The sequence below is a fragment of the Bombina bombina genome, chromosome 1 (assembly GCF_027579735.1).
Source record: "Bombina bombina isolate aBomBom1 chromosome 1, aBomBom1.pri, whole genome shotgun sequence".
Taxonomy (NCBI): domain Eukaryota; kingdom Metazoa; phylum Chordata; class Amphibia; order Anura; family Bombinatoridae; genus Bombina; species Bombina bombina.
Genome location: NC_069499.1, coordinates 196,151,740 through 196,165,771, shown reverse-complemented (window position 1 = coordinate 196,165,771; position 14,032 = coordinate 196,151,740). Strand labels below are relative to the sequence as shown.

The following is a 14,032-nucleotide window of genomic DNA, read 5'->3' as shown; positions in this document are numbered from 1 at the left end:
TACAGGTATTTTACTTCTGCAATAATTATATTACTAATTTATGTATTTCTCACTGTAGGAAATGGATTCTGCACGGAAAAGCATGCTGAGAAAGACTTATCTACTCACAGATGAGGTACAGCCTTTCTATTACAAATGCTCTCTGATTAGAATCTGACATCTATAACTAAATATACTCTGCAAAGACAAAACCAATATGATAACAGACTTTTGAGAACTCTGGCTACTTCTCAACATGATATGAGGCTGTTGGTATGAAGCCATTAAATATTAATAAGCAAGCTTGAGTTCATAGTGATTTTTCACTGTTGTCTATATCATTATTTAAGTAATATGACAATTACTTTACTACGTTTACTTTTAGTGTTCAGTGTAGCTGGGAATGATGGTTTATTTTAATATAAAAAATATATGAAAATACATTGAGTGATGTTAGTGATTCAATTGATGCACAAAGTATTGGGCAGGTGTGGTCTTAAGTACATTTTGATACCAACAATGGGCCACAATTATCAAATGGTGGGTGGATAAAGTTCCTAGCTAGAGAACCTGTCCAACCATATTCTTAGTGAGCAGACACTGCTTGTCCACTGCATTCATTTATTATTTTTCAAGCAAGTGCTTGTGCAGCACTGCCCTGAGTTCAGGGTAATTTAAGGCGAGTCTAGGAACCCGCAGTCTTACACCACCTGCTTCTTAAAGGTACAGCGTTCTTTATTTTGTTTCTCTCATTTAATGTGTTCTGAGTGGATTTGATTTAAATCAAATTGATTTAAATCACAATTTAAATTACAAAAGCAAGACTCAATTTAAATCCATTTTAAATCCATGGTTTTCTACATAAAGGTTTAACTTTTATACTACTACAACTACTACTAATAATATTTCAGATAATTTTTCCAGTTATATCAGAAAATACTGATTTAGTTATATACCATTAGCAATAACTAGATCATTGAAATGAATACAATTATTGAGAGGTGAACTATCTCCAGTTTAATAGGTTCAAATATGATCAGCTTTTCAGCTGTACTTTATTGGAAGAAGAAAAATGATTACCTTAATAACAATTTAAATAGCTTTATTTAACAAAAACAAAAACATTATATTTTCTTCTTAAATGGAAAGAGTCCACAGCTGCATTCATTACTTTTGGGAAATAAGAACCTGTCCACCAGGAGGAGGCAAAGACACCCCAGCCAAAGGCTTAAATACTCCTTCCACTCCCCTCATCCCCCAGTCATTCTTTGCCTTTTGTCCCAGGAGGTTGGCAGAGAAGTGTCAGAATTTTTAATTTTTGTCTCTTATGGAGGGTAGTACCCTTCGGCATGGGACAGGAGTTTTAAGTAGTCCTGTCAGTCTCTCAGTGAGGGCTTGGATGAAAGTTAGAGTCCGGAGATGCAGGGAGAGTCTTTCTACGAAACCATCCCAACTCATATTAACAGCTCCTAAGGCAATCAGCGTTGTCGAACTTCGCTCCGCTGCATCCTTTCTTCTCTCAAGTCCATGGCGGAGGCGATGCCACTATTTGTCAGACTTGAAAGGCCGCTCATTTTACTTTATCATCAATATACTGTAATGTGAATATTTTCCTGAGAGGCTACAACACCTTGCGGGTCTAACTATATGACATATGGGTCTCAGTGAGTCTCTGTTAGTATCTTGGAATCAAGGGTTAATATCTCTTGAGGGGGGTTATTGAACAGGGGGGTTTATAATCATGTTTGTTATGTGATTCAACCTGCTTTTTTGTGATGTTTACGGGCTCGTGGTTGGAACTTTGAGGCCTTTGGAAGTGACAAACACAGGGGGCTATGTCCTTGCTCCATCTACATGACCGGGTCATGGTTGGCCTGGTTTTTCAGAGTATTTATTACTCTTTACAACAGAGTAGCCCATGTCATCTAGGAGTTTGCTGTGTGGCTTGCGCCTCAAGGGTTGTGGGTTTATACCCATCTGCTGGCGCTGGATTCCAATTTCTGGTGCGCCTTAGGGTTGCATTCCCCTTTTAGTTTGCCAGTGTACCCGTGGATTCGCTGCTCTGCAGGCGAATGGGTTGGCTGTGCCTCTGTTTGGCGAGCTACTTGTAAGGGGGTCCTTTCTAGGACATTTGCGGGGGATTTTTCTTCCCGTTTAGCCTGTGGCTTCGGGCCTTGAGGACGGTAATTGCCCTTCCGTCCTCTTCCCTTTTTCTTTAGGGGATATTGTCCTCTTAGGGAGATGGAGTCCTTACTTGGGGCTTCTCCTGGTTGGGAAGTGGAAGGTGAAATTGGTTCCACCTTGAGTCTTGCTGGTTCCAAGTCAGACTGTGGGGCCTTGTTTGAGAGTTCCTTAGATCTATGGCCTTGTCTGTTTTTAGAGTCGGGTTGTACTTGCACTCTGGGGGGATGGCTCTGCCATCTTTACACTCATTCCTGTACCATTTTCGGGATTCTTTGTTCCCTTGTATTGGATCCCTGTAGCTGGGTTGGCCCAGCTGGGTCTGCAGGTCAGGATGCCCGAGCGGTGTAAGGGTCGCAGTATCCACTGGATGTGTGAGCTTGTAGAGTCTATCCTGATAGCTGCTAGGAGATGGTTTTTCCTTTTCTCCTTGCTCCTTTGACAGGAGAGGGTTTACTCTTCCTTCGGGTTCTGAGGGTATACTCTCCTTCTCGGAGGGCCTCGATGGAGGCTTTGTGTTCCCTTTTTTAGGGACCTGTGAGTAGGTCCGGCGGCTTAGGTTGTCTGGAGCGTGCCATCTGTCGAGGGGCTGTTTTGTGCGGTCTGTTTCTTGATGATTGCTTCTTTCTTGCAAGCTCCCTCTGTGTGTCCTGTAATGGACTCTGTGTTCTCAAACTTGGGGTTTTCGCCTGGGTCTATTTCATGCTTTTTCACGGTAGAATACTTGGGTATTCTATGGGCAGGCGCTGGGAGGACTTTGCCTCTTTCATTGCGTTCCATGCCTGCAGGATGTTGGGGAGACGTCTCTTCTGTCTCCGTGCCCGGTATTATCCCAGGTTTCGGTTGGTATAGGCGTGGCCTCCTTCCCTGTTTGGGTTCATTTGGATCTCTGTGAGCTGGGCCCACTCTTGAAGGTGCCCCTCTTTTTGCACACTAAGGTCCTTGTGCAGATCTATTCCAGTCCAAACAATCTTCTATTCTTTGAGCATCTTGAAACTTAGTAAGAGTTGATTCTGTGTACATAGATTTGCAGAGAGGCAATGGCATTACAGAGACAGTCAAAATTATACTTTCATGATTCAGATAGAACATGCAATGTTAAACAACTTTCCAATTTACTTCTGTCATCTCATTTACTTCGTTCTCTTGGTATCTATTGTTGAAAAGCATACATAGGCTCAGGAGCAATGCACTACTATGAGCGGGCTGCTTGTCATTGGCTCATTCAATGTGTTCACAGGTAGAATGCTATAAAGGTAACAAAAATTGATGACAATTGCATCACATGATTAAGGGGTGTAACTCCGAAACGTTGTGGTTGTTTGGATCCTATCCCATGTAAATTATTTTTTACATGAATTGGAGACTTTTTTCTACTTTTATCAATGAGTTTGTCAGTTCTCACTGGGGGACTCCTAACAGGTTTGTGCTGGTCTCTTCTCTCTATTCTATATCATCCAATGTGTTCACCTAGCTCCCAGTAGAGCACTGATGTTCCTTATACAGAGGATATCAAGAGAATGAAGCCAATTTGGTAAGATAGTACATTTGAAATCTAAAAATGTTATGCTCTATCTGAATTATGAAAGAAAACATTTTTAATTTATGTCCCTTTAAAGGGACAGTCTACAACAGAATTGTTATTGTTTAAAAAGATAGCTAATCCCTTTATTACCCATTCCCCAGTTTTGCATAACCAACACCGTTATAGAAATACACATTTTTCCTCTGTGATTACCTTGTATATAAGCCTCTGCAGACTGCCCCCTTATCTCCAGTTCTTTTGACAGACTTGCAATTTAGACTATCGGTGCTGACTCTTAAATATCTCGACGGGAGTGAGCACAATGTTATCTATATGGCACACATGAACTAGCATTGTCTAACTGAAAACTGTCAAAATATTCTGAGATAAGAGGCGGTTTTTAACAGTTTCGAAATCAGTTTGAGCCTACCTAGGTTAGCTTTCAGCAAAGAATACCAAGAGAACAAACAAGTTTCATGATAAAAGTAAATTGGAAAGCTGCCCTATCTGAATCATGAAAGTTTGATTTTGACTAGACTGTCCCTTTAAGGTCTATTTATCAACTTTGTAGGTTTATTTTATCACATTTTTGCTTTGAAGAAGAAGCATAATATTTCTGCAGATGCAGATAATATCTTTCAGTCAGAAAAATGCCAAAAATAATCTTACAAAAAACATAACGTGAATGCAATAATGGAATTCATTTACTAAAAAAATAAACATTACAGCCATTAATATACAGTCTCTCATGCTACATAATTAAAAACTATTCCTTATTTCAGGATGAATAACCTTTGGATTATACTCTACCTTAAATAGAAACTATATTTAAATATATTTTTCATCAAAAAAGCTTTTTATTTAATAAAAACAAACAAACATATTTAAAATAAAAATCTGATTAAAATAAAAATAATAATAATAATAATAAAAATCACTCAGCTAGTTTACGAGTTTTGCGTTATGACTCAAAAAGCATCGTTATGGCCCTTAACAATGTTTTTTCCCTACCGCTGCTATTACAAGTCTTGTCAGAATAGCTGTACCGCACACTTTTTTGGCAGTCACACAACGTCAGTACTGCACTTTAAAAAAAAGTCCTTTTTCAAGGGGACTTCCATAGCGCCGGTATTACGAGTTTTGCTGTGAGGCCAAAAAGTAAGCGGTACAGCCTAAAATGACAAGATCCGTACCGCCATCTAAAGTCAGTAGTTACGAGTTTTACGCTACAAAGCTGTAACATAAAACTCATAACTAAATTGCTACAAAGTACGCTAAACACCCATAAACCACCTATTAACCCCTAAACCGAGGCCCTCCCGCATTGCAAAAACTAAAATAAATTTATTAACCCCTAATCTGCCGCTCCGGACATTGCCGCCACTAAATAAAATTATTAACCCCGACATCGTCGCCACTATAATAAAATTATTAACCCCTAAACCACCGCCCTCCCGCATCGCAAACACTATTTAAATATAATTAACCCCTAATTTGCCGTCCGCCCACACCGCCGCTATAATAAACCTATTAACCCCTAACTTAACCCTAACACCCCCTAACTTAAATATAATTAAAATAAATCTAAATAAAACTTGCTATTATAACCTAAATAATTCCTATTTAAAACTAAATACTTACCTGTAAAATAAACCTTAAGCTATCTACAATATAACTAATAGTTATATTGTATCTATCTTAGGTTTTATTTGTATTTCACAGCTAAATTTGTATTTATTTTAACTAGGTAGACTAGCTCTTTTACTTGCAAAAAAAAATACAAACAACCCCCGAACAGTAAAACCCACCACCCACACAACCAAACCCCCCAAATAAAAACCTAAATCTAAATAAACCTAAGCTAACCATTGCCCTGAAAAGGGCATTTAGCTCTTTTACATTGCCCAAACCCTAATCTAAAAATAAAACCCACCCAAAAAACACTAACCCCCGACGATCCACTTACAGTTTTGGAAGACCGGACATACATCCTCATCGAAGTGGACAGAAGTCTTCATCCAAGCGGCCAGAAGTCATCATCCAGACGGCATCTTCTATCTTTATCCATCCGGCGCGTAGCGGGTCCATCTTCAAGACATCCGGCGCAGAGCATCCTCTTCATACGGTCTCAGCCGTATACTGAAGGTACCCTTTAAGGGATGTCATCAAAGATGGCGTCCCTTGAATTCCTATTGGCTGATAGAATTCTATCAGCCAATAGGAATTAAAGGTGAAAAAATCCTATTGGCTGATTCAATCAGCCAATTGGATTAGCCAAACCGGGGGACTCCTAACAGGTTTGTGCTGGTCTCTTCTCTCTATTCTATATCATCCAATAATTAAAAATTATTCCTTATTTCAGGATGATCCCTTCTGGTCGCAATAAGTCCATAGCTGTTGTTGGTATTTAGCATATGTATTACTCACTATCTTAGTAATGTATATTCGTTCTCTCGCCTTTGCCCTAACTTAGTCCCCCTTAATACATCTTAGATTATGCGGAAGTATGGTTTATATGTTCCTCTACATTACCTATCTATATTTAAAGCCACCACTAGACCTTAAATGAGTGTGATTATTTGTAGGAACTTTGCTGATACATCTTATGTGATTTCTATGTATGTAAAAATATCACAAGCTTGTTAATTGTATTGCTACCACTATATTCTGGGACCTACTTATTCCCTACTATATGTCTTATACTATGCTATAACTGTTGCAAGCACATTAACTTTTAGGCTGTCCTAATTTATTTAAGTTTAAAGGAAAACACAGTTCACATACCGCGCTAGCGAAGCTCCCCATGCGCAGAGCTATTTGTTGCCTTTCTATGATTACCATCCCCTTTAACAATATTAAGGCGCGCAGAGTAGTAATGCCCCCTGTACTAATATAATGGTATTAGTACATCTATAGATGTATAAAATATACCCAGTAGGTATTTATAAACTAGACTGCCTCTATAGAGAATCTCACATAGACTGTTAATTCATAACTCCTATTTATATTTTGCATATGTGTCACTTTCTGTCTTGGTACTGTATATTCTTCTTTTCCCCTTTGCCCTAGCTAAGTCCCTCCTAATACACCCTAGATTATGAGGAAATATGGTCTAAATATTCCTTTCCATGACCTATCTGTATTTAAAAGCCTCCACTAGACCTTAAATGAATGTGATTATGCGTAGGAACTGCGCTGATACATATTAGGTGATTTAGTCGTATTAATACTGCTATATTTTGGAACCTACTCATTTCCAACTATATATTTTATAATATTTTATGATTATTGCAAGCACATCCAGGTAGTGTGGGTGTTTTGCTGATGTATCCTCAGATCACGTTATACTCCACAGCCCTTTCTAAAAACAACCTATCTTAGGCCTGCCAACTTCGAAGTATCCCCATGATATTATGCCTAATTTATCTGGACTCAATTATATCCCAGTATTCCCCCCTAGAGTATGATCTTTCTCTAGCTGAAAACCCACATTCACTTGCAGCCACTTCCCTTCCCAAATCATAATCTAACTGCCTTCTTTGCCCCCATATATCCTACTCTCACCTTCAGGCGATATATACCCTCCATCAACACTTAGCTATCTCCTCCATCAACATTCAACATCTTTATACCTCTAAAACACGTCTCCACCCCCCCCCCCTTTTTAAGCGGCTCATGCCCACTGTACACCCTTACCTTATTCACTACTCACTAACTATGCTCCCCATATATATACTTAACAGTCTCTATGGAATTGGATATTTGCTATTTAGTTTTTCAGGACCCATAGGAGTTATCTTTAATTCCCATAAGAGTCATCTCTCATTTAGCTATGACATACCTGAGCAGCAGTTACCATTACCCAACTTTCAACGTATAAAAAGAGGTCCTTTTCTCTTACATGGTGTATCCAGTCCACGGATTCATCCTTACTTGTGGGATATTCTCAATCCCTACAGGAAGTGGCAAAGAGAGCACACAGCAGAGCTGTCCATATAGCTCCCCTCAGGCTCCGCCCCCCCCAGTCATTCTCTTTGCCGCTCTAACAAGTAGCATCTCCACGGGCGGGTAAAGAGTTTGTGGTGTTAGATTTGTAGTTTTTATTTCTTCAATCAAGAGTTTGTTATTTTAAAATAGTGCCGGTTTGTACTATTTACTCTGAGGCAGAAAGTGATGAAGATTTCTGCTGAGAGGAAAAAGATTTTAGCATGTTTTAACTAAAATCCATTGCTGTTCCCACACAGGACTATTGAGTACCGGAGAACTTCAGTTGGGGGGAACAGTTAACTGCTTCAGGTATGCTCAGCCATTTTTTTCTAACAAGACCTGGTAATGCTAGAAGACTGACAGAAATCCCCATGTGGGGAAGGTAAGCCATTTTCTGAGACTCAGTATAGAAGGATGGCTTAGGTTAAGGGCTTAAATACTGGTGGACACTGTTATGGGCTAAATCGATTACTTTATTAGTATAATCTCATATTTGTTCAAGTGTTTTAGACGTTTGGAACACTTTTTGGGGTTTTAATACGCCTGGCATATTGTAAGACACCTAATCTGTCTCAGGAAGGCCCCATAACTCCGGAATGAAGAGGGAGGGGGCCTCATTTTCGCGCCTCAGTTGCGCAGTTGTTTTACAAGACAGCTTCATGCAGCTTCATGTGTAGAGTCCAGAGATTGCAGGGAGCACTCCAGGGAGGCTTATTTTCGTCTACAAATAATCCCAAAGGAAGGTAAAGCCACAGCAGAGACTGTGGCACCGTGCTGTAGTGTGTTAAACCGGTAGCCTGCTTCAATTCGCTCCGGTTTGGGCAATAAGGGGTTAATTGATTTGAAAATTTGTGTGCAATCATTTCAAAGCATTTGGATCATGTGGTGAAAATTTCATCAAGATCGGATTTTTTTTGGTGATTTGGTAAAAAAGTGTGTGCTTTTTATTATTTAAAGTGTTTTTTACTGTATTGTAGTGCTGTCTAAGTCTGTCAATCATGTCTGAGCTTTCAGATAGACTCTGTTCTTTGTGTTTAAAAGCCATGGCGGTACCCCCATTGCATTTGTGTTTAAAGTGTGCTAAAGCATCTAAGCATTTTAAAGACCATGCAGTGACACTTAAAAATGTAGCCCAAGATGATTCTTTAACGGAAGGTAACGAGGATAGTCCTTCTTCCTCTCCCCATGTGTCGACACCAGTTACGCCCGCGCAAGCGATGCCTAGTACCTCTAGCGCATTGGCCCCTATTACCTTACAACAATTAGCAGCAGTAATGGATAATTCCCTTGCAGCATTTTTATCCAAACTGCCAGTTTTTCCAAGAAAGCGCGATAGCTCAGTTTCAAATACAGAGGATGAGCAATCAGAAGCTTTGGATGATTTATGTGTAGTACCCTCACAACACTCTGAAGTGGCAGTGAGGGATGGTCTGAGGGAGAAATTTCTGACACAGGAAAAGTTTCTCAGCGGGCAGAGTTAGATTCCTTAGCGTTTAAATTTAAGCTGGAACACCTCCGTGTCCTGCTTAAGGAGGTTTTAGCTACGCTGGATGATTGTGACCCCATGGTGGTCCCAGAAAAATTGTGTAAAATGGACAGGTTTTTAGAGGTTCCTGTATACACTGAGGCGTTTCCGATCCCAAAGAGGGTGGCGGATATTGTGACTAGGGAGTGGGAAAGACCAGGTGTACCCTTTGTTCCCCCCTATCTTTAAGAAAATGTTGCCCATAAACGACCCCAGGCGGGACGCGTGGCAGACGGTCCCTAAGGTAGAGGGAGCTGTTTCAACGCTTGCTAAGCGTACAACTATACCAATAGAGGACAGTTGTGCTTTCAAAGATCCTATGGATACAAAATTGGAAGGTTTGCTGAAGAAAATGTTTGTTCAGCAAGGTTTCCTTCTCCAGCCAATTGCCTGCATTATTCCTGTAACTACTGCAGCGGCTTTTTGGTTTGAGGCGCTGGAGGAGTCGCTCCAGAGGGAGACTTCATATGACGAAGTCATGGATAGAATTCACGCTTTAAAGCTGGCTAATTCTTTTATCACTGATGCCGCTTTCCAATTAGCTAAGTTAGCAGCGAAAAATTCAGGTTTTGCCATTATGGCGCGAAGAGTGCTTTGGCTCAAATCATGGTCGGTTGACGTGTCGTCCAAAACAAAATTGCTAAACATTCCTTTCAAGGGAAAGACCCTTTTTGGTCCCGAGTTGAAAGAAATTATCGCGGTTATCACTGGGGGGAAGGGTCATGCCCTCCCGCAGGATAGACCGTTTATGGCCAAAAACAAGGCTAATTTTTGCTCCTTTCGCAACTTCAGGAGCAGACCTGCTTCAACCTCTGCTGTCGCTAAGCAAGAGGGTAACGCCTCCCAGCCTAAAGCAACCTGGAAACCCTTGCAGGGCTGGAATAAGGGTAAACAGGCCAAGAAGCCTGCGCCTGCTGCCAAGACAGCATGAAGGGGTAGCCCCCGATCCGGGACCGGATCTAGTAGGGGGCAGACTTTCTCTCTTTGCTCAGGCTTGGGCAAGAGACGTTCCAGATCCCTGGGCATTGGAAATTGTTGCTCAGGGGTATCTTCTAGAATTCAAGGAATCTCCCCCAAGGGGAAGGTTTCACATTTCTCGTTTGTCTTCAGACCAGACAAAGAAACAGGCGTTCTTATGCTGTGTAGAAGATCTTCTAAAGATGGGAGTGATACAACCAGTACCAATTGCAGAACAAGGTCTGGGTTTTTACTCAAATCTGTTTGTAGTTCCCAAAAAGGAAGGAACTTTCAGGCCAATCCTGCATCTAAAAATTCTAAACAAATTCCTCAGAGTTCCATCTTTCAAAATGGAAACTATTCGGACAATCTTGCCAATGATCCAGGAAGGTCAATATATGACTACCGTGGATCTAAAGGATGCGTACCTACATATTCCTATCCACAAAGACCATCATCAGTTCCTAAGGTTCGCCTTTCTGGACACGCATTACCAGTTCGTGGCCCTTCCTTTCGGGTTGGCCACCGCTCCCAGAATTTTCACAAAGGTGCTAGGGTCCCTTCTAGCGGTACTAAGACCGCGGGGCATTGCAGTAGCACCTTACCTAGACTACATCTTAATACAGGCATCGTCTTTTCACAGAGCCAAGGCTCATACGGACATTGTTCTGGCCTTTCTAAGGTCTCACAGGTGGAAGGTGAACGTAGAAAAAGTTCTCTGTCCCCCCTCACAAGGGTTCCCTTCCTGGAAACACTAATAGACTCGGTAGAAATGAAAATATTTCTGACAGAGGTCAGGAAGTCAAAGCTTTTAACTACTTGCCGAGTTCTTCATTCCATTCCTCGGCCTTCTGTGGCTCAGTGCATGGAGGTAATCGGTCTAATGGTTGCGGCAATGGACGTAGTCCCTTTTGCCCGAATTCATCTAAGACCACTGCAATTGTGCATGCTCAAACAGTGGAATGGGGATTATGCAGATTTGTCTCCTCAAATACAAATGGACCAGAAAACCAGAGACTCTCTTCTCTGGTGGTTGTCTCAGGATCACCTGTCTCAGGGAATGAGTTTCCGCAGACCGGAGTGGATCATTGTCACGACCGATGCCAGTCTGTTAGGCTGGGGTGCGGTCTGGGACTCCCTGAAAGCTCAGGGTCTATGGTCTCGGGAAGAATCTCTTCTCCCGATAAACATTTTGGAACTGAGAGCGATATTCAATATGCTCCAGGCATGGCCTCAACTAGCGGAGGCCAAATTCATCAGATTTCAGTCGGACAACATCACGACTGTAGCGTACATCAATCATCAGGGAGGAACAAAGAGTTCCCTAGCGATGAAGGAAGTAACCAAGATCATCAAATGGGCGGAGGATCACTCCTGCCATCTATCTGCAATTCACATCCCAGGAGTAGACAACTGGGAGGCGGATTTTCTGAGTCGTCAGACTTTCCATCCGGGGGAGTGGGAACTCCACCCGGAGGTCTTTGCTCAGCTAACCCAGCTATGGGGCATTCCAGAATTGGATCTGATGGCGTCCCGTCAGAACACCAAACTTCCCCTTTACGGATCCAGATCCAGGGATCTCAAGGCCACATTGATAGATGCTTTAGTAGCGCCTTGGTCATTCAGTCTAGCTTATGTCTTTCCACCGTTTCCTCTTCTCCCCCGGCTAGTTGCCAGAATCAAACAGGAGAAGGCTTCGGTAATTCTGATAGCGCCTGCGTGGCCACGCAGGACTTGGTATGCAGACCTAGTGGACATGTCATCGGCTCTACCATGGAAACTGCCATCGAGGCAGGATCTTCTAATTCAAGGTCCTTTCAAGCATCCAAATCTAGTTTCTCTGCAACTGACTGCTTGGAGATTGAACGCTTAATTCTAGCTAAGCGTGGGTTCTCTGAATCAGTTATAGATACTCTGATCCAGGCTAGAAAGCCTGTCACGAGGAAAATTTACCATAAGATATGGCGGAAATATCTTTGTTGGTGCGAATCCAATGGTTACTCGTGGAGTAAGGTTAGGATTCCAAGGATATTGTCTTTTCTCCAAGAAGGATTGGAGAAAGGTTTGTCAACTAGTTCCTTAGCTGTCAGCTAGTTCTGTTACACAAGCGTCTGGCACAGGCCCTAGTTAGAATCAAGCCTGTCTACAGACCTGTGGCTCCTCCATGGAGTCTAAGTTTAGTTCTTTCAGTTCTTCAAGGGGTTCCGTTTGAACCTTTGCATTACAAAGATATTAAGTTGTTATCTTGGAAAGTTTTGTTTTTGGTAGCTATTTCCTCTGCTCGAAGAGTTTCTGAATTGTCTGCTTTGCAGTGTAATTCGCCCTATCTAGTGTTCCATGCAGATAAGGTTGTTTTGCGTACCAAACCTGGTTTCCTTCCAAAAGTGGTTTCTAATAAGAATATCAACCAGGAAATTATTGTTCCTTCTCTGTGCCCTAATCCAGTTTCTAAGAAAGAACGACTGTTACACAATCTTGATGTGGTTCGTGCTTTAAAATTCTATTTAAAGGCAACTAAAGATTTCAGACAAACATCATCCTTGTTTGTTGTCTATTCTGGTAAGAGGAGAGGTCAGAAAGCGATTGCTACCTCTCTTTCCTTCTGGCTGAAAAGCATCATCCGATTGGCTTATGAGACTGCTGGACAGCAGCCTCCTGAACGAATTACAGCTCATTCCACCAGAGCTGTGGCTTCCACATGGGCTTTCAAGAATGAGGCTTCTGTTGAACAGATTTGTAAGGCAGCGACTTGGTCTTCACTGCATACATTTGCCAAATTTTACAAATTCAATACTTTTGCTTCTTCGGAGGCTATTTTTGGGAGAAAGGTTTTGCAAGCAGTGGTGCCTTCTGTTTAGGTTACCTGACTTGTTCCCTCCCTTCATCCGTGTCCTAAAGATTTGGTATTGGTATCCCACAAGTAAGGATGAATCCGTGGACTGGATACACCATGTAAGAGAAAACAGAATTTATGCTTACCTGATAAATTACTTTCTCTTACGGTGTATCCAGTCCACGGCCCGCCCTGGCAATAAAGTCAGGTTCAAATTTATTTTAGTAAACTACAGTCACCACTGCACTCTATAGTTTCTCCTTTTTCTCCTAACCGTCGGTCGAATGACTGGGGGGGCGGAGCCTGAGGGGAGCTATATGGACAGCTCTGCTGTGTGCTCTCTTTGCCACTTCCTGTAGGGATTGAGAATATCCCACAAGTAAGGATGAATCCGTGGACTGGATACACCGTAAGAGAAAGTAATTTATCAGGTAAGCATAAATTCTGTTTTCTTATAGACTAAACATTATCTTAGCACACTCTCCCTTATATCTTCATTGAAAAATTTATCCACACAGCATATTCTTCAGTTGGTTTTGCTACATCTTCGTTTCAGTTCTTGTGTTTATTTTACATGTACACCAACGTAATATTTCAGCTGTCAATTTATATTTTATAGAGTAATAGCCTATTATTCTGTGCTAAAAGCGATATGCTGTCAGAATGTTAGTCTTTTTCACTTTCTGTATGTTTTTGAACACATCAATAAAAAACGTTATTATAAAAAAAAAATACTATTAAAAACAGGAGCACTTTAATTCATTAAACTTAACATTGCAGCGTTTTTTTAAAAATACTTACCTTTTGTTTAGCTAACCCAGACCGGCGATCCCCATCCGCTTCTCATGCTGTACTTTGCACAGCAATGACGAAAACAGCTTCCTCCAATCACGAGATGGACGCTCCGGGGTGCATGCCATGATTGGAGGAAGCCGGTTTTGTCATTGCTGAGTTAAGTACAGAGGAGCTGTGGGCGTGGGATCGCCGGTCCAGGTTGCTAAAGAAAAAGGTAAGAATTTTTAAAAATATGCTGCAATGTAAAGTT

At 41.4% G+C, this 14,032-nt stretch overlaps 1 protein-coding gene across 6 annotated transcripts in view; it reads left to right on the top strand.

Moving 5' to 3' along the window:
• Positions 1 to 14,032, top strand: part of RPAP1 (RNA polymerase II associated protein 1) — a 227,147-nt gene that overhangs the window by 191,726 nt on the left and 21,389 nt on the right. For all 6 annotated transcript variants that reach the window (XM_053697817.1, XM_053697819.1, XM_053697814.1 and 3 more), the window contains one exon: positions 59 to 115. In XM_053697817.1, the coding sequence (XP_053553792.1) occupies positions 59 to 115 (57 nt within the window). The remainder of the gene's footprint in view (positions 1 to 58; positions 116 to 14,032) is intronic.